This window comes from Solea senegalensis, linkage group LG1 (assembly GCF_019176455.1).
Source record: "Solea senegalensis isolate Sse05_10M linkage group LG1, IFAPA_SoseM_1, whole genome shotgun sequence".
Classification (NCBI taxonomy): domain Eukaryota; kingdom Metazoa; phylum Chordata; class Actinopteri; order Pleuronectiformes; family Soleidae; genus Solea; species Solea senegalensis.
In genome coordinates, this window is record NC_058021.1 from 28,785,269 (window position 1) to 28,806,374 (window position 21,106).

A 21,106-nucleotide genomic window follows, 5' to 3' on the forward strand; every position below is an offset into this window, starting at 1 on the left:
GGAGCGGGTATTTTTCACAAGAGCTGCAGCAGAGGCCCAGTAGTGAGTGTAGTCAGCGCTCAGAGGGCGCAGAGTGCACAACCACAGTGCAAGACCCTGCCGACCAAGGGAGCAGAGGTGTTTTTAAAGGCCTAATGGCATTTTGATGTTCATAAGCACTGCCGATGTGAGGCAGGGGAGACAGGGAGGTGGGGGAGAGTCTCTTTTGGGGGAGAAAGAGGAAGAGAGTCAGTGAAGGACTGGCGTCAGAGGACTAGCAGAATCCTGACAGACAGCAAACGTGTTTTTTCATGTCACAGCTGATTACATTCACTCTGGAGAGGGAAAAGAGCAGAGAGGTGCAGAGACATGAAACTTACATGTTGGTCGAAAGAAAAAGGACAATCTTCCTGTTCAGAAACAATAGTAGTTTTCTCAGTTCATGAATCCACTGGGTTGTACTTTTTTTTGGACTGACTTTTAGCCAATGTCTCACATTTTCTCGGGATAACAGCTTCCTTTTTACTGCATTATTAATCACTCAAGTTCCAGTAGATTTTTAGACCAGCCATTCCCAAACTAATAAATGTAGGGTTGTTTAGTTATTTAGTTAGTTAGTTATTAGGGTTATTCTTCTACCACCCACCAAAAACTGAAATGACTTCTTATTTATTTCATAAACAGTTAGAAAATAACATTTGATCTTTGAAACAGACCTCTACTTATTTATTCCTGTATGATGTAATGTTAATTGTACTGTAAAACTTTATTTTGACGTTTGACAGATTTTGAGAAACTGTTTAAAATTTCATTTTATTTAAGTTTAGCCGATAAAACAAAAGGTCATATGAACGTAAAGATTAATGACAAAACCAATAATTAAAATCCTTTCTGTTTTTTGTAGCACTCTCACAGCCCACCAGGGCACCGCAGCCCACACTTTGGGAATTGCTGTCCATTGTAGATTCAAAACAACACTGACCAATAATTTGCCAAATAACTTTCTGTGGCCACATCACGTCTCTTTTATTTTTTCTGATACATGAGATAAATATTTGATCCCAGTTGTTGCATCTTGGATGAGTCGAAAATAAGTTTTACACACCACTGAAGCCAAAGCTTCCCACCTCTGGCATGTGCACCACATTATCCATTTATCTTTTCTCTTTTATGTCATGTGCACGCCCAGAAAAAAAGCAATTTAGTTTAAAATGGCCACACGAAAAGAGCAAAAAAACAAAAGAAAAAACTAGAATAAACTCAAGTTAGTTTGTGTCAGACAATTTGAGTTTCCTGGGCTCTCTCTCTCTCTCTCTCCACGGTTTGCAGGGACGTTATTTTCCCTTCTATTCCTGAGATTACACGGGTTGCTGCACCAGGTGACCCCTGTGGTCGAACATGCGATGGAGAGCCTGCTGGAGTTTTGATACCCTCCCCTTCCTACAGCACAGAGAAAAAAATTATTATTATTTTTTTTTTTTTTACAATTCACAGGGGTTTTTTTTCCTGTCAGAGACTTTTATTTTGTGTTTGTTGATCCCTGCATAGCCCTGGATATTTGACTGTATTAAACTGAGAGTGATAGCAGCTGTGGCGACTTAAAGGTGACAAGATGATGCCCCCGTGATATGAACGAGGGCTCCGGCAAACTTCTGTTTATTTAGAATTTGTGTCATCTCGACGCTTGTGTGAATGACCAAAGTGGTTTGTGCCCCCAAAAAAATCCTCCTTAATGCCCTTTTCATAGCGAATGAAAAGCCTCAAACACCATGGTTAACATGCAGGCTCTGCAAACTGGGAGATCGCTGTTTATCTCCTCCAACACATGCAATCAGTACAAATTCCAGGCCAGGTCTGTCATTTTGTGCCTCCCGCCGAGGTGTTGAGAGGAGTCACCGTGGCGGAAAATCACCTGTTTAGGTGTTGAACACAGACTCACCTCTCCTTATTCCCGGCTCTCGTTCCAACTGCTGTCCGTATTACCCAGTCGCGGCAGAGGCAGAAAAGAAAGCCCTGCTCTCTTTTCACTGAGATTTACCAGAAAAGCATAGCGTGTGAAAGGGCTATCATCGAATGAAACACAAGGATAATATTTCAAATCAATCTGAAAGCTTTTCCGACAGCCTATCGCTGACACTGACACACAATGACACCAAACACCGTGGATTTTCAGCGAGACTGTGGCTGTGCTCCTCTGAGCAGATCACATTATTTATGTGCTAGTGTGAAGCCTCTGTTTAACTGGCCTTGTTGGCTTTTCACTTTGTTCCCATTCACTACCATGACATAAATAATACCGCGCTTTCACCCGCATGGCTTATATGTGGGCTGGAGAACATATTGATCAATTATTCCATCATAACTTTTCAACATAATGTTGAAATTTTAAATCAAGTGGTTTGAGAGCGGACTAGACTTCTGCACCTTGGCTCTGTTTACAGCCTTAGGGTAATCGGGTCCAATGACAGGCGATTTTGACCAATTATATGGCAGCTCAGAGAGAGAGGGCACTACAACTGGCTGTTCTACTAAGAATCCACGTTCCACTCCAGAATTGGCAATTACTGCTCATGCTGCAACGAAACAAAAAAATAAAAGGAATGATAAAGACGTAGAATAAAAGCAGCCAAAGTGTGTCAATATCAGTCTGGCATTTCAGAGATTGCCTTGGGTCATGTGTCGCATATTAAACGAGTACATCTGTCATCTGATGGGAAGAGCTGAGGGCATAAATCCCCAAGAACTTCATCCCAAACCTTATGACATATTAAATATTCATGAAACTTGCCCAGCAATCAACTGTGTTTTTCAATTTGGCATATTTCCTCACTCTCTGATGACACACCACGGCGGTCAGGGAGGGCCGGAGCTGATCCCAGCTGACATAGGACGAAAGGCGGGGTCAGGACCAACAAACAGAGACGAACAGCCATTCACTCTCACATTCACACCTACAGTTAATGTCCAGTTAACCTCTGCATGTTTTTGGACAGCGGTAGGAACCTGGAGGTTCATGGTCATTTTATGACTTAATATAATAAATTGCCTGCATATACCACCTTTAACACACATGTACAGTAATAAACCCCCAAAGTCTTGTCTCATTTTACTTTTCAATGATGAATATCAAAGTCTTGGATAAGATTCAGTCATCCATCCGTTTCCCTCTCCATGTACAAAAAGCACAGCCCCGTGGCCTTAAATGTGTTAGGATTTCCAAAGGACAACCGCTGGACACATAAAAGACAATCCTGCGATTATCGAGGAAAAAGTGGATGACTTTCAGACGAGGGGAGGCAATATCAATCACGGCCAATTTGAGGCCACCAACATGAAATATGATTTCATAAGACAAATGCAGTGTCATTCTTAATGTGCTTAACCTTTACTGTCAATGAAAAAGTATTGATTGCTCGGTGGCATTTTTTCATCATTTGATTTCAGAAAGTGTAATAATATATGGTGCTGGCGTATAAGATAAAAGATAAATGGCAACAGAATGAGCTCAGATGAACAAAGCGGAATTCCCCACAGAGCACAGAAAGTGCAGAAAACTTAATGTTCCACTATGAGGAACAACTCAGTAACACTTTACTTTACAGTATAGTAACAACATGGTATTACTATTATGGTAATAACATCTTATTTCTAATGCATTTATTAGCTAGATAAGCACAGGAGTGGTTATAAGGAGATCATTTTACTAACTGTAAGTTTTATCCAAGTAGTGAGAATAACTAAAGGCTAGTGTCAGTGTCATACCTTAACATTAAAATATATTAATAAATACCATATTATAAAGTTGTAATTCATCCTCCTTTATGTTCTGGACACATTTCCATTGTTTTTACCAGGCTATTATTAGTTATTTCTATGGAGCTAAGATGCTATTATCATAAAATGACATCCCTCATTACTGTACTGTAATGTAAGTGTAATTTATGTTGTTTTAAATCTTAAATATAAGAGTCTGTTTTTTCTTTTATTATTTCAGCAGTAGCCAGCCAGCATTAGCAGCAGGGAACAGGGCGCCTGCTTTTAAGCAGCGTTTCTATCATTTCTCTATTCTTCTGAGTAATTGGGAGGTCTCCTATCTTTTCTGGGTCTTTGATCTACTTACTCAACCTAATAAGACTTTGCTCTGCTGCACTACAACCAAATCAGCAGTGCATTTTCAGGCCACTAATAAGTGGTTAGCTTGATTTATATGGGTAATCTTGGCGATGTGGCAGGCCTCCGCAACCTCTCCCCGATGCAAGGAGCCTCTTTTCACAACCACAGGCCAGAGCAGATGAGTCCATTACAGCAGCAGCAGCAAAAGATAGTCATTTAACCCTCCTCTCCCTTAAAATAGAGACTGTGTGCTTGTGCATTATGACGCAGGAGGAATTCTTAGTCGAAGCGTATTGAAGCAGTTGACGATACAGTGATGCATGGCCCACACTGCTGGCCTGTATTGTGAGAGCAGGATGCTGTTGGGCTGTTGCTGCGGGTGGAAAGACTCGGCTCGGCCCGTGGGGAGCCCCGTGGGCCAGAGGAAGCACTTAGAGTGGTAAAATGGCCACTTATTCACAGCCACCCACCCGTTCTCACTGCTCCTCCCTACCCTCGATCCTCCCACTGGGTTCAGCAGCAAGGACCACTGGGAGCTGTATGATGGACTGCATAGCCCTCACCACGAGAGTATACAGACCGCACAGTGTTTGACCTTTTCTGACCTTGACAACAAAGTGACCTCTCCTCTTCAACTGAACATGTTTTGTTTTATGGAATTAGCATTTATTCCACTAATAAAGTTCTGCAGTGACGACACTAACAGATGCAGTTTTGATGAGTGGTTTCATGTTCCCCTCTGCAGCTGAATCCTCTGGCCAGCCAGGCAGCAGTAGCAGCGGCAGCAGCCATGGGTTCAATCGCTGGTTCTCAGGTGTTTGGCAACACCTTGTCAAACCTGCAAGGAGCCACCGGGCAGCTGGTCACCAATGCACAAGGACAGGTGAGTCCTTTACGCTCAATGCTAACCTACAAAATGGAAGCGAAGACTTCGAGAAAGGATCAATGACACAGCTGATTGAGTACAACTGAGCAAAAATAAAGAGTTGAATTGGTAATTGTTCTGAAAAAATATGTTCCTGGACCATCTATCATGTATGAATGTGAGGCTCCAAATTAAACTTTGTATAGTATTCCTGATCTTTCCACATAGATTTCCAGTGTTGGCCCTCTTGTGTTGTCCTAAAGCTGTTTGTCTCTGGTCTTAGTAGCCACCCGACCATATATTAAGCTTTTTGGGAATAAACAAAGCCTCTCTTTCTGTTCCCGATGCTGTAAAACGCTGACCTTGTCATATTTACAGGGTGGCTGCAGAATTGTTCCATCAGTAGCCAGAGGCTTGAACGATGATGCTTGTCATTGTGAGGCCCTATCTAATGAATCATCTTATCGCAGGTGCACACAGCACATATTAAAGGAATATTGTATGGACAGTGTGCCCTTTTATGCCACTCGGAGTTATTTACTTTAACCCTCGTTCATCTTCACTTGCACAGTCTTCGTAACACTTCAAAGTGACGGTGCTATTTCTGAGAACTAAAGACAAAAAACAAACATGTAAAAACAGTTCATTTTGAGTTTCATACTTTCATACTTGACATTTAACCTCCCAGAGTTGCATTGCAGGACCACCAGTGAGACCAGGCTTCACTGTGTGTTGGTCTGTGTGTGAGCGCTTGATGTTAAACGTCGCTAATGAGACAGTATGGACTTCCCTGGCTCGCAAGGTGCCTGGAGCGCTGGGGACAGATCACTGTGGATATGGACTTGATGGGATGCTCTGTGCTTTTGTAGTGTCTTGGCGGCTGACACTCCCTGACATAATCAGGTCACAGACGCGGTCAAAGCCCTGGGCTACAGCCTTTGCTCCCCACCTCATTATTCCACAGCATTATTCAGATGGAGGCCTCTGAAACGTGCACCACACTATCAGAGAGTCCTGTGCAACCCCAACACAGAGGAGATTTTACAAGCTACCTCAAACAAGGCTAGAGGTCCACCACTCGTGCTCCGAGAACTTCTTTCACCATAATAAAAGCTACAAAACATGAGACAGGGGAGCAGCTTTTATCAGTTCATGGTAGTATTCAGTTAGTATTTGTTGTACAACCTTTATAACCGCTTATTTTTCCTTGAATTTAAAAACGTAGCGTAGTGTCTTTTCACCTCCCGTTTTCTTTTACAATTCTGTCAGAAGACGTTTTCATAAGCCAGAGCTCACGGGGACCTTGAAAAGTGCCAGGTTTGACGGACATTTAGAGTTCAATGTGTTTTTAAGCCTTAATTATATTGGCCCCAGCCTTTTTATTCTCCAAGGAGAATCAATGAAGCTCTTTTATTCTTGCTGCCTCTACAACAGTGATTAAGGCTGTGACTAAAAGCCAGAATATTTTTAAGTCTGACTCTCTCTTTACATTTCTTTTCCCTTGATGAATCTGTGGCATTTTCTGTTCGGAACAATTTCTCCCTTTTTTTTTTCCTGCAGCTTAATCTGTAAGTACAAAATTTGGTTTGAAAATTGCGACATTAAGGGCTATTTTTATGTTCCATGATGGAAAGTGTAACCCTCTCCCCGAAATGGTCCCAGTTTCATTTTCATGCTTTATGTATGAAAACCCCCCTCCTGCCTCTGTGCTATCCATCCACTTCACTCCCAGTACACCGAGGCTTTGGCGAGGCCTTGAGCCTCCTGGCTAAACAATGGTGGAACTAATGCACATAAAAACAGGTAAGGAACACATGCTCTGTTAACCTGCAAAGCAAGTTAGCCTGTAAAGAAGATGAAGCTGAGCCACAACACCAGTGTGTGCACTGTGTATCGATGGGAGCTTCCAGGCTTTATCAAGTGCAACTACAGGATAAAGGGCTATTGACTTTGTAGTTGTAAATCTATTGTATGGTTGCAACTATTGATTATTTTCATTATCAATTAAACTGTCAATGCTCTACAACTACCCAGGCTGCTTGTTTGGTCAGCCTAAAATTCTAAAAGCTTTTTTTCATTTAGGCACTGCAACTATGACAAACGTTTTTTTTTTAATCCATATTCAGGACTTTTGCAGAATAATTTTGCCATTTGGTGCACTCATGCACTCTATGTTATACATGTGAGAAAATACCCGTCAAGTTCTGTATGATAACTACTTTGAATCTGCTGTTTCAGTCTCGGATTCGCTCTGAATCTTTTTGGACGTTTGTGTTGACAGAAGTCAAAACTTCCCTAACTGTTTTTTCCCTCTTGGGTCTCAATTCAACGCATGAACAGCGGACGAGACAAAACTGGGCAGAGATATTGCCTGGCGACCATGGCTAAAGAAACAGATTGCCCCGGCTGCAGAGATGAGATGACATTTCTGTGGAAACAAGAGCAGCATAATCTTAATGAGTTCTGCTTGATGGAGAGAAGCATGAAACTTAGACGCCATACAAACGCGATGAAAGTCCACACAAGTATTTCTGACAAGTGTTTAATGTCTGCATGTACGCTTAGTGAATTCCCCTCTGGTTGTTCTGCAGGTTTAAAAGCAGAGATGGAATCAGAGATGGAATCTCATTAAACCTGGACTTCCTTTATATATTTTTGGGAAAAATATGACATTTATACACCACATAAGTCTGTATTGTTGTACTTCATTAAACCAACACTTTTTTGTCAGTATTTAATCAAGCCAAGACATACTTTAGAAGAGTGTTATCCAAACCTTTTAAATGGGTATCTACTTTTTAAACACCTTTTTAACACCTTGTGCCTGATACCGACGTCAAAAACTCAGGTATCTTCCAATACCGATATGAGTCCGGTAGTCATTTCAGACATTTGTGCCATTCAAAGACATAATTCTCCAACTTTATAACAAATTGTATCCTCCCATCATGATTATCCTCCCATAATGATGAAATAGCCCACAACATGACTCAGCTAAAATGTTGTTGCTGTTGCTTTATTTACATTGGTTCCGTCTGTGTATAGTAAAGCATGTGGTTCTTGGATTGTTTCGAATTTTACATTTTTTTTTTTAATTTAGGGAATGTAAACAGGCTTTAACCAATTATTTTACATATCACACCTTTCCCATAATGTACATTATGGACTTGTCCTTTAAAATGTGGACAAAGTTATTTTATTCTGCTTAAATGTGAAGAAAAAGTAAGCCACCCTCAGACCGTGACTGATTATTCTGTAATACTTTCAAACGCTGTCCATGGTCCTGATGGACACCAAATGCTGAGGCGTCATCACATCCAACATTCAATTCAATGCTGAAAGAAAAACTCAAGAATTGTTTTAATGAATATTGCCTCCTCTCTCTCTACACTCCTCCACTGCCTGCTGAATTCTAAATTCTATAACAAAGTCTTCAGTGTGTATAGTCTCTGCGATGAAACATCTGTCTGAGATCGTCAGATGCAGAAGCATTGCTTAGCAGGATGAGGAGCTAAGCTGTCATTTGCCTGCTCTTTTATTATGCTTATAGAACAACCACTTAGTCCAATGATGATGAATAATTGAGCGGAACATGTTCTCTGCCACTGTGGCATGCAAAGCGGGATCAGTGGGACTCTGGAGACACGAGCGTCAGACAGGGCAATAAAATATGCTAAGTGGCAGGAGAGCATTACAGGGGAATTTGTAAAGCCGGCGCAGAGAGAGAGATAAATTATCTCTCCCCTAATGCGAAGCAACGTAAGCAAATGAGCCGTGGCAGGGATGAATTACATATTGTCGGCCCACCTTTCTCTCACTGATCCTTCCTTATTATGTCAAAGTGATGGGGGGGGGAGGGGGAGGTGGACCACGCACTGAGACACTTAAGTGGTGGCGATAGAGACTGCAGAGGCAAAGAAGGCCAGGTTAACGATATGTGAAAGCTGTTTGTAGCTTTGTGTCGCCTTATTTTGAAGCATGGAATAAAATATAAACTTAAAGCAGACTTAAAGACCCCCGGTCAAACCTGGTAGCAACATCCATTCTGAAGTAAAGATTTTAAATCCTTCCAAATTGTGTCCTCAGATCTGTTCACAGAAACAAAATTTGGAGGTGGGTTGAGGACACGTGGCCTCATATTTGTTTGCCGCAACTGCCACAGTGTTAACTCTGGTCAACACAGTTTCATTTTGTGTAATGTTTTAAATCTCAAATTTAATATTACAGCAGCGCGAGTAGTGCTCCTTTCATCTCTTTTTCCTGTCACTCTGACACTGATGGACACATACCGACATACACACAAATATAATGTAGGTGCAGACAGAAAAAACATTATTTTGTTCTCGCGAACCAGACATGTGATCAGTTTGTGTTTGGATAAAGGGTGAGGATGAGGAGAGGCATTTTAATATCGGGTGTGAACGGTCATATTAACGCTGTCCACATGCGAACGGATGATAAAAGTGGGTCTGAATGAAGCCAAAGACAGTGCAGTTTTAACAAAAGCATTTCTTTGCCTGTTTGGCCAAATAACAGAATTTACAATGATCAGCATCTCGTCCGCGTTAAGCTGCTCTCTGGAGTAATGAATCTTGGGGGCGGGGGGGGTAACGGAGTAGCAGGCGCTCAGGAGCTGCCCAGAACTGGTCCCCAGATGACATTAACCTTCATCATAGTGAAGAGGCACAAAGTCTCCCCTAAAGCGCTACTCTTGGCCACACTCTGGCAGTTCTGAGAGCTAAAACGCTGCAGTGACTCTCTGCCGCCCCCTTTGATCTGCTCTTCCTGATTACAGTGACAGAGGGGAAAGAGCAGGGGATAGGAGGCGTGGAGGAGGGGGGGTGAAGTACCCTGGGGACCCTGAGAGTTGAATTAGAAACACAGGGTTCTGTCCTACTCTCTGATGCACCTCTTTTCTCCCTCTTATTGTCCTTTTTTTCTTGCTGTCCTTTCTGTCTGTGCGCGTGAGAGGGAGAGAAGGGTGAAGTGGGGATCTCTGTGTCTCAGCTGCCTCAGTCCTTCTTACCAGAGACAGACAAAGACACACAAGCACAAACACAGTCGCACACACACTCATCCCAGTCTTGGCCTGGTGATGGATAATACAGTCAGTGGTGTGCACCATCACACACACAGGTATTCAGCGCTGACCTTTGCAGTGTGCTCCCAACAGTCGGCTTTAGCTTCTCTTGCTCTTTCCTGTAAAACCATCTCAGTGACAGATGAGTTCAGTGAATGCTTCTTCGTGTTTCTCAATCACATTAACACTGATTAAAAAGCAGAAGCACTCTGATTAGCCTGATAACACGGCGGAATGACCAGCTCAAGCTTTGTGTTTTTTTTTTTTATCACATCCAAAACAAAGGCCACCACAGAAAGACACTCAGAACTGCAGAGATCATTAAGCCTGCTACTTCCAGTGGCGTCCATCCTCTCTGCTCCTTCGTCTTTTTAAAACCACCCAGCTGATTTCATCTCCTCTCTACCCCCTTTGTAGATAATTGGAACAATCCCACTGATGCCCAACTCTGCAGGGCCCTCCAGCCAATCAGGGGGTGGCAACCCAGCACTGCAGGTACAGCCAATTACACCTCAGCTTCTGACCAACGCTCAAGGCCAGATCATCGCCACGGTGATCGGCAATCAGATCCTGCCTGTCATCAACACCCAGGGAATCACACTGTCACCAATCAAGCCTGGACAGCAGGTAACATATATGCTGATGCACAAGCACTCAATACAAACAATATGAAGGAAAGATATAGAAGACCATTATGCATATGTGTTCTCCAACCGCTACCCTGACCTCATTCTGGCCTGTGTCACCGAAATCCAACATTTAGTTGTTATTCCACAAAATCCTCTTTTATCGATGCACGTACGCACCTTTTAAATAAAGTTTCATTCACTAGATGCTTATTTGATCTGGAAATGTTTCCATCAGTTTTAAATTCAGCGCCTCTCCCTAATATAACAGTGGAAGTTGATGCACCCTTTACAATAAAAGCCTGTGGAATTATGGAGGTTAGATCAATTGTATAACTCAGAGAAACACAAATGACAACAATATTGCAAAGAAATATGCATGTTCACTATGTTACACCGGGCGGAAGCAGCTCGAGATATATATCTCTTGTAGAGCTGCAACTATACTGATTGTTTTCATAATCTATTCATCTAGCGATTATTTTCTCGATTAATCAAATATTTGTTTGGTCCGTAAAATGTCAGAAAATGTGGAAAAAAAATAAAAATGTTGATCGTTGTTTACCAAACCTGGAAATCATGATGTTCTCAAAAGTCTAATTATTAAAACAAACACTTAATCAGATTAAGTGATTCTTAAAAAAGTTGGAGAGTGTCCACCACTTTATCCAATAAAAACATCAGTAACGGGGAGATGAAGTGTTGTCCGAGAGCCTCATATGAGCCTTGTAATGGCAGCGACTTGCTGATGCTTGTGCTGCCACATGAGTTAAACATTTCTCAACTTCTGCCGCTCACAAAACAAAGTGAAAAACGGACCCATAATGCAGTACAGCAACACTTGCCACCACTCAAAGTGAACGAATAGTGTTTCAGTTGATGCCTGGAACTCGGCCGATAGACCTCATCCCAACAAGGCTACTGAAAACATTCTGCCTTCGATCAGCACCTCCATAAACACGAGTTACCTGTCTCTATTCACAGTCCTTTGATCGAGGTGTAATTAGCTTTCACAACCTTGCATCACGCAAATGTTTCACCTGCCCAGAGCCAACAAATTACACCGATTTTACAGTCTTTGCAGGATTATTGAAATTTCGCTTTTACTTCACACGTCATGTCTGAGGTGAACTCAGCATAATCCCGACGCCACAAGAGCTGTTTTTAAGTGTTGAACACAGTTTGGACTAGACGTGTGTTTAAATGTTTCCGCTCCGTTAGATCTGTTTACGATAAAAACCTCATATTTCTCTCACTTGAAATCCTGAAATGCTCTTATGTGTGTGTGTGTGTCTGAGTCTCAGAGAGACTGCCCCTAAAAAAAAGAAAGAAAACCAAATCAACACTTTTCATCATCCCCTCCTTAAAACTCAGACACTCCTGCCTCTGTTCTTCACCTCTTTCTACCTCGTCCTCCCTCCCTCCCTCTTCCTCCTCTCCTTCCTCAATCAAACTCTCCAGCCTTATGATTTGTCCTCTGTGACCTGAACCCACAAGTATTTTGTTTTGATTCAAAGGAAGGTTGTTCCGTTGCACACGATAGATTTTAAGCTCACACTGGCGAATTAAACATTGCTCTCTCCTCCCAGTTTGAAGATTTGAGTGTGGAGCAACATGCATGCACCCAACAATGAAAGTCTTATTGACTTGATAATGACGATGTCAGTGCAGAATTACAGGGTAAAAGTTCACAATGACGGCGTGTACTGTGTCAAATGGACGAACTCACAGCAGATGGACACCTAATTGTGGATCCCCGAATCCCCAGCTCACACTCTTGAATGAATTAATGCATTTGTAATAATGTTTATGCTTTTGTCTCCACTTCAAAGAACCGCATGTACACATTGTTTCGCGGGCATAATTTACGGTTGTCAGAGCTTGCAGTCTAGAATATTTCCAGTGAAGCTAGATAATTCTCCGAGCCTGTCAACAGTCCTGACAGTGTGTGCATCGCTCTTGACAACCCCCACCATCCAAACAAACACATGCCACAGAGAAAATAATTATTAGCGAAAAAAAAAAGAAAAGAAAAAGAAGAAGAGAGAAAGAGAGAGGAGAGGAGGTCTTGTAAAAGCACAGCACATGTGCATAAAACATGAAAATGTGTTGTTTTCTCGCCGTCAGGGCGTGCAGCCAGTGGATCGTGAGTTATGTTTGATATGGGGACTGCTGTGTCCACATGTTTGATTATGAGCATCCGTGCAGCCACAAGACAGATGACTCTAATTGTCATGAGCTGTTCCTTCTTCTGTTAAAACAGTTTATTTCTGCAGAAAAGCACTTATGAAGCTCAAAGATGTCGCTGAGCCAAGGCGACACCCACTTTTCTTGTAGCTTCTCAACATCTGGTGCGACTGTAAAACCACGGTATTAGTGTAGTGAGCAGACTACTGACATTGTGTTCTGCTCTGTGAGTCCAAATGCTAGTAATTGACATCTATTTGTCATTAAGTACAAGGTAAATGTCATTATATTTGGCCTTGAAGTGGCTAATTTAAGAGATGTTGATTAGATTAAATGTTACAGCCTAATCACCATAATGGCATGATTGCAACAAATGATGGTTATTATGATGATGTGCAGAGGGATTAGTGGATATTGTTCTGTGCTGCCCACTGTCGATATGTTGTTTCAGCTCTGTGTGTGTGTGTGTGTGTGTGTGTGTCCAGCTGCCTCAGGCTCAGCAGAGTCAGACAGGACCTGCATCGTCTCAGCCAAACCTGCTCCACATGCCACACAGACAGAGTCCTCTCCACCAGGCCTCTTCCTCCTCCTCCACCTCCTCCTCTTCCTCAGCTCTCAGCGTGGGGCAGCTAGTCAGCAGTAAGTGTCCGACAGAGCGCACAAAAAACACAACATGCCTTCAAATACATAGAGTGAAGAACAATTTCCCTTCTATTGTTGTTGTATGACATAGTGGATACTGTGCTGGTTTTGCTCAGTCACTTCTAGAATGGAGACGCCATTTTGACACATGAAAATCTATCTTTTATACATTCATGTTATCAAGACAACACAGTTTCTGGAAATACATACTGTTATAAGATGGCGGTAAAAAAAATTTAAACCAGCTTTCTTGGCTGCAGATCCAACCTGGTGGACTGAGCAGCGACATTACTCTGGGTGTGGACAGCTTCTGACTGATCCCTGCCTCCTGCGATTGTTTTATTTTCCCTGACTGTCATTTCTTTGGTTTATTAGACGATCCAAAGTGGCGTGTGTGATGTGTAATGAACATAAGTTTCATTCTCCCAATGCGTGGGCCTTTGGCAGAGACTTATAAATCACCAGGCCACAGCCTGTCAGCATGTGGCTCCAGCCTTTAAAAACTCTCTTTTATTCAGATAAATTTCATTTGTCAGAGTCGATTCCGCTAAACTACATGTAAACTCATTTTAAAGGCAGCAAGAGTCCTGCTGAATTTAATAAAATAAAATAAAAACAAGTCGCCATTGATCAACTTGTTGTAGACATTGTGTTTAGTTTATGTTTACTTGTAGCTCAGAAAATATCTCATAAACCATTTTTGAGCGCCGCACGAAATCATCGTGGCGCGCTTCTGGGGTAAATAGGATTAATGCTTTATGCTGAGTGTGAGCGATATCACTTCCTCTCAGTGTCACTTACAGCAAATAAATGCAAAGCAAAAATCCCATGACAGAATCAGTCGTCTGCAGATGATAAAATGTCATTACATTCACCGGCCACAAAAGTGCCAGAAACAGATTAAAAAGCGCTGAGAGTGTCTGCCACTTTTATGGAAAGCAAAGAGACAGGAAGAGTATTATTAAGATCTTAACAGTGCTGCTCTTACCAGCATTGTTTATCAATCCAGTTTCTCGCACTGCTTTTTTATATCCTTTTTAAGAAGAAGGAAAAAAAGAGAAAAATACAAAAACATACAGGATTAAACGTTGCTTTATTTTGTTATCAACTGCATAATACAAATTATAATGTGCTTATTGAAATGTAAAATGGGTAAAATATACAATTTAACACGGCAACAGCAACGTTTTTGAACAAATCAATATTATAGACTTTTTTTTCTTTGCACTACTTCGCCTGCAGCCTAGAATCACTAAATCTGCCTCTGCTCTAAATGATCAGAATGTGAAACCGTGAATGTATCTGAACTGCAAGTGAAGCTTTTATTGTTTCACATGGAATTTATGAACATGCTTAACATAATCAGCTTCTTTTCAACCCAACTTCAGATTGTTTTTGCATGGAGTCCTTTCTGCATTTCTCAGATCGTCAGCATAAACTCTTTCTCGCTCTCTCATACTGGGAATACAGATTAATCAAAAACAATTAATCTGAAACAGAGTGGGTGAGGTTTTATTAACTTATTGATTTTGGCACACATCCATAACAAAAACAAATCCCAGCAGTATGTTTAATATTTAGTTATATTTATGTACATATTTTTTCATCAAAATATTTTTTCAGAAAATTAACCAAGCATGCATTTTAGTCTCTCATTTGCATTATACCACGGCTCTCAAACTCAAATGACCTTGGGCCACTGACCAGTCAAGTGAAAAAAAAATTGTGGGGAAAAAGGTATCTGTTCAGTTGGCGGTGGGCAATATGAGCTTAAAATTATATCATGATATGGCAATGACATTTTCTTTCCTGATGGTATTTAACAGAATTCCAAACTAAAAGCATTTGTCTATTTATATATACATACGTTTACATGTGTGGCCTATGACTGTGCCTCGATGGGCAGTGAGCACAGTGCAGTCTGGGAGTTGTTGTCGTTCATCGACATGAGCCAAAAATAAATTTTTATGCCTTTCTTGGCCAAGAAGGCACTCGCTTCAAATATTATTTCACATTTCTACTACATCAATGACCCAGTTTTAATAAACATTCATCTTTCCAGTGGGAAATTAATTCTTTAAGGGTCGTGTCGCGTGTAGTCCACGGGCCACAAGTTTGAGACCTCTGCCATATACTTTAATATGTCTATATTGGTTATCACCGAGCAGAATCAGGCTTGGACTGCAATTTGATCTCATTCCTGTATAACCACAAAATATTTACAATTTTTCTCTCTCAGATGAAAATGTCTATGCCTTTTACCTTTTACATTAACATTAACAATAATAATAATAATAACAACTTTTAACTGAAATTAAGCCCAGTATTTGCCCCCTTCTTGCTCCGTGTTTGGGCTCCACCAGCCCCTGAGGGGAATAGCTGACTGTTTCGCTGCTAAATGCTTCACTGTGCTCAGCAGCCAGTCTCTGACCGACTGTCAGCAGACTGAGTGTCTGCTGTTTGGTGCTGAGCACGCAGTGTACACTGGGTTTTTTAGAGCGTTTTTTTTGTCTGAAACAACAGTACGAGAGCAGTGAGAGTGAAACAGAACAGTTTAAAAACCCTTAACGGCATATAATTTATGGTTATAGTGTATTTGCGCTGTATGGTTGACTTTCTGTTGTAATTAACTCTTTTTTTATTATTAATGTAATGTAATTAACTAGAGATAGCTTGGTAATGTGTGTGGGGCATAACAACCGAATATTCAACAATAACAATTGTAGTCACTAATATTAAGTCATTACTCTGATTATAACCTATGCTTTTATTATCATTATTAAGCTACTTCCTTGATAGTACCCTGGCCTTAACATGGTTTTATGACCAGTGTTATCACCAAGCTGGAAATAAGACCCTTTGTAGAACCCTGTTGTTACTGTGCTATAAAGTGTTACCTAATAATATTATTCTCTAGCCACGACAGGTAAAAAAGTAAAAGCTGATTTAATGATGTTAAATGATGTTAAAGGACACATCATGTTCCTACTGCAGCTACACATTCATGCATCATGTTCAGATGCATTATGAAAACAAAGACATAAAACAAACGGGCGATAAAGATGGCATTGTGTGCCTGTTTGCAGCCTGTAATTTATTATTCCTCATTTCCCTTTTAAGCAAAAACGGTGGGTGTTTAACATGTTATCGCTCTGCTGTAATTATTAATCTTATTAATGATCAGTTGCTGTGTGTGAAGACAAGCAGCAACGATTATCTCCATTGTTGCAGCTTTTTAAGCCTTCAATGTGCAATTGCACTGTTTGTGGGGCGTTTTGAAAGCAGAAGCTTTACGTCACCAGTCGCATTACAGCAAAGTAAATCAGACGAGGTTTAAATCTTAAATCGTATTTGGTTTGTGACTTGATGTCTCAAGAAAAACACAAATCCAGTGGCTGCACCAGTTCAGATCTGCTGCTCCAGACAACCATTAGTCTTTCTGAGTAACCTCTAAGTAAATAGCCTCCACTGGGAATGATGAAGAGATGCTCATCAATGTGGAGATGATGGGACCCGAAGCTGTGAGTGCTCAGCTCTTCCATCTGAGGCGGCTCGGAGCCTCTAAAGTCCCTCGTCTTCCAAGTGTTCACACGTCTAGAGCACGCCGTGTACGCTACACGTCATTTATGAGGCACAACGAGATGGCAGCTCCATAGATTTTTGCTTAAATACGCTTGGAGGATTCCTTTAATAATTCATTGATAATGACCAAGATGAATAATTCAGAGGCACAAACTTTGCTTTAGTAAGCAGGATGCCGGGGCACCTGACATTGATGTACAATGTGAAATCACTTTTTATTAGTTGGGAAATTCTTCAAAATGCTCGGCTGAAGTTTTTCCACATCTGCTCAAACGTGGCGATTCACAAACTGCTCTCTCTTTGTGTGAGACGTCTGGAGCAGGGTCTTGTTTTTGTGCTGGTTTAAAGGCCTGAACTGTCTTCAGTCAGGGTCAGAGGGATGAAATAATGCCTTTATACATTTCTTATTCCTTCAGAATATGAAGGTATACACAGAAAACCATAAGACTGCAGTCCGTCTGTCTGTCTGCTCCAGATCTATTCGTCTATTGAATTTTAATAAATGCATGTCATGTGGTTTTGTCCATATGCTTTTGTGTGTGGAATTAAAGATTCATACTGGAAAAGCAGAGCCATGAAATACCTGTATTCAAACCCCAGATAAAGTCATTCTACACAGCGTCTCTCAGATACACATAGTTTACATCGTGAGGGCAGAGATACGTTCTGACCCAGAGCAGAACTATTTTTTTGTAGACTTGCTTAGAGGCGATGTTGATCGCATGTGTCTGAATGTTTGTTCCATTCACTCTGGAAAATGAGGAGCACAAGTTTAATGAAATGAGACATCGTGCGCGTTGTGTTGCAGACCCGCAGACCGCCCCCAGCGAGGTGGACGGGGTCAACCTGGAGGAGATCCGTGAATTCGCCAAAGCATTCAAGATCCGCCGGCTGTCTCTGGGCCTGACACAGACTCAGGTGGGCCAGGCTCTCAGCGCCGCCGAGGGGCCGGCGTACAGTCAGTCTGCCATCTGCAGGTAAGGATGAGAACATGACACAATAAATCCCTCGTTTTTACTAAATACGGATGAGCCGATACCATATTCGGCATCAGTATTGGTCCCATACTGGCCAGAATTATAAAATCTGATGTGATCGAAAAACCCAGTGTTTCACTAAGCACAGGCTGTGATAACACTGTGTGAGGAATCACATGTTTTAAAGGTGATATATGTAAAATACATAAACTTAAGTGTTACTGCAGGAGTTTGGCTGAAAGATTTTCAAACATACATAAAGAGATGCACTTAATACGCCTGGCTTGTGTGTTCCCACAGAAAACTCATTTCAAACTAAAACAGGCTTTGGTTTCCTAAAAGGTGGCAGGGGATTATTCATCCATAAAATAAAATATGAAATAAGAACTGAGAACTTTGACCTTAGTTTTGGTCTGTAACAAACCTATTTAGTAAATGTTAGCATGTAAGCAATAGGCTGAAATGTAAAGTAAAAGTATTGTCTACTTTAGAGCAGCAGTGGGGAATCATCACATGATGAGAGGAGGCAACAAGGCAATAGTGACAGACCTTAACTACATTATATACATTGAATATTCAGTGACAGAGTATATGACAAGTAGGGAGTGTTATGGCGCTTTTCCACTTTACAGTTCGAGCACGACTTGGCTCGACTCTACTTGTTTTTTTTGCTTTTCCATTAGTGATAGTACCTGGTGCTTTTTTTAGTACCTTCTCTGGTGAGGTTCCAAGCGAGCTGAGCTGACACTAAAATGTGACGTCTACAGGACTGCCAGCCACTGATTGGTCAGTGAATGTCATCACAAACTGAGTAGAGTTGAGCCGAGTAGTGCTAGAACTGCGCCATGAGCTGACTTGGGCCAAAGTTCCCCATGTTTCTTCACCATCCAGAAAAAATATCCAAACCAGCTAACTCACACTTCTCCTCTGATGGAGATGTTTTTGAGAGAGGTACTGGGGCTTTTCAAACAAAACAATATAGCATATATAGCATATTTATAGCATATAAATATAACACATTTTTTCCATATATCACCTTTAATAAAAATAAGAGAGCAAGAGAAGAGAGTGTAATTTTGTAAAAAAAAAAAAGATTGTGACACTAAATTGTGTCAAATGACAGCGGTGCGGCCTCAGTGACTCGCCTGGTGCTCGTAACTGACATCTATTTTCATCCTGTGTTTTAACAGATATAATTTAAGATATTAAGATACATAATGGACTATCACCACCTCGACAAACGAAAGCTCTTATGTCTGTACTCGTCCTCCTCCCGCTCCCTCCCTTCTCTCCCGCTGACATGACAGCGCTGTGTTACTTATGCAAAATACATACACGCGTATTACACGAAGCACTTAAAGCATTTAATAATTACTAAGGCCCGTTGCCTCTTTTCGCCGTGCAGGAACATGAAGGCAGCGTTGACGGTGATGATCTGTTAATAAGATTGCCATGTTTTACTGCTGCCACAAGGACAGTTTAGCCGTAAATGGTGCATCATATATTCATGAGACAATCAGTGTTTCATCGCTCCTGCTGTTCCACTTCACTAACGTTGCGCATCAAGACACCAAATGAGCCAAATTTCCCTTTTCAGGGCAGAATAATTGGGCTACATCACGTCTGAACATTATTTTATTTAAGAGCACGACAAGTGCAATCATTTATACTCAAAGCAGGAAGTCATTCAACATTGTAAGGAATTTGTTTTTTTACTACATTTTCAAACATATTACTGTAGTTTTTTCCTCTCAAAATAAAAAGAAAAAACTTGAGCTTTGGTTGCATTTAGTCAATAATGAGCACAAATCAAAGACAAATAGTCCAATGTATCTTATGCATTTCCTGTATAAGAATCTTTTTTGGACTAATCCAAATATAATCTTCATCGTTTTTAATGCAAATACTTCAATGAAACAATAATACAAAAATAATATACAATAATTATATAATATACAATATAATATAAAAATAATTATATAATATACAGTAAATATTTTATGCAACATAATCCAACAGTTGAACAGGTTTATTGTATCTGATCGTATTGAGAACATTTATTTATTTACACCTTATTGTGAAATGTCTTCATATGGAACCAAAGCACTTTTTTGGAAGTATATAAATATAGATTTTCTCCATTTTTATCCCTCTCTGTGCCGTTTAAATCTCTGGTTCATGGCCATAAAAACCTCTCAATTAAACATGATCACCCTTTCTCTCATCTTGTCAAGCCCTTTTTTAAGAAACATGTGTTAAATTCACCTATTTAGGTCATTTTATCCAAGCTATTGTTCCTTTTCTTTCCAAATTTAAACAGCACATTCTGTCTTACCTGGACGTGAACTCAGCTGTGGCCTGTTTTGCATCAAGTATTCACACTTTTTCAGGAAAATTCCTGCTCTAATTTTAATGTGCCCGTGCTCTGCTGTTTTAAGTGACACCGCGCTGCCACGCACTTTTAAAAATTTCATCACGTCAACATCAAAGGGCCGATAAAATGTGAAACGGCACAGGAGAGACCACGGGGTTTTTTTACGAGGCCCTGCCGTACAAGCCCTGACTAATATTCAAAGTAAAGAAAAAAAAATCACACATGAAATATTTACACCCAGGCATAATTCAAATATTTATAATATACATTAAAGGCCATTAGCTTCAAAAAATAAACACTCTGCGGGGCTGCTTTTCATGCAGTTAAGACAATTTTTTTTCTGTTTGTCAAACATTGGACACGACGGGCGAACTTCACGTTGCTTTAGTTGAGTTTAGTTAACATCAACGCAGACGTGACGTTTTGACGAAGAGACACGAGACGTCAGATTAGCTCAGAGGCCGCGGCTGTGAGTCCAGACACAGAACAGACACGGACAGATGCTTCCATCTCGTCTCCTTTCACTGCTCACTCTGTTTCCAGGCACTTTATTAGTTTATCTAAACAGGCACGGACATTACACGCGGGCCATCATCAAACCAATGATGTGACCGTCTGTCCTTTCAGTCTGTCTTGTTTTCTTTCTCTAGTTTGTGTTCAAGAAATACTTCAGTTATTTTA

The 21,106-nt window shown here is 41.0% G+C and overlaps 1 protein-coding gene across 1 annotated transcript in view; it reads left to right on the forward strand.

Moving 5' to 3' along the window:
- pou6f2 (POU class 6 homeobox 2) overlaps window positions 1–21,106 on the forward strand; it is a 77,321-nt gene that overhangs the window by 50,470 nt on the left and 5,745 nt on the right. Inside the window, exons 6-9 of the mRNA XM_044032176.1 lie at window positions 4,838–4,975; window positions 10,455–10,664; window positions 13,336–13,489; window positions 17,883–18,051. Of these exons, the coding sequence (XP_043888111.1) occupies window positions 4,838–4,975; window positions 10,455–10,664; window positions 13,336–13,489; window positions 17,883–18,051 (671 nt within the window). The remainder of the gene's footprint in view (window positions 1–4,837; window positions 4,976–10,454; window positions 10,665–13,335; window positions 13,490–17,882; window positions 18,052–21,106) is intronic.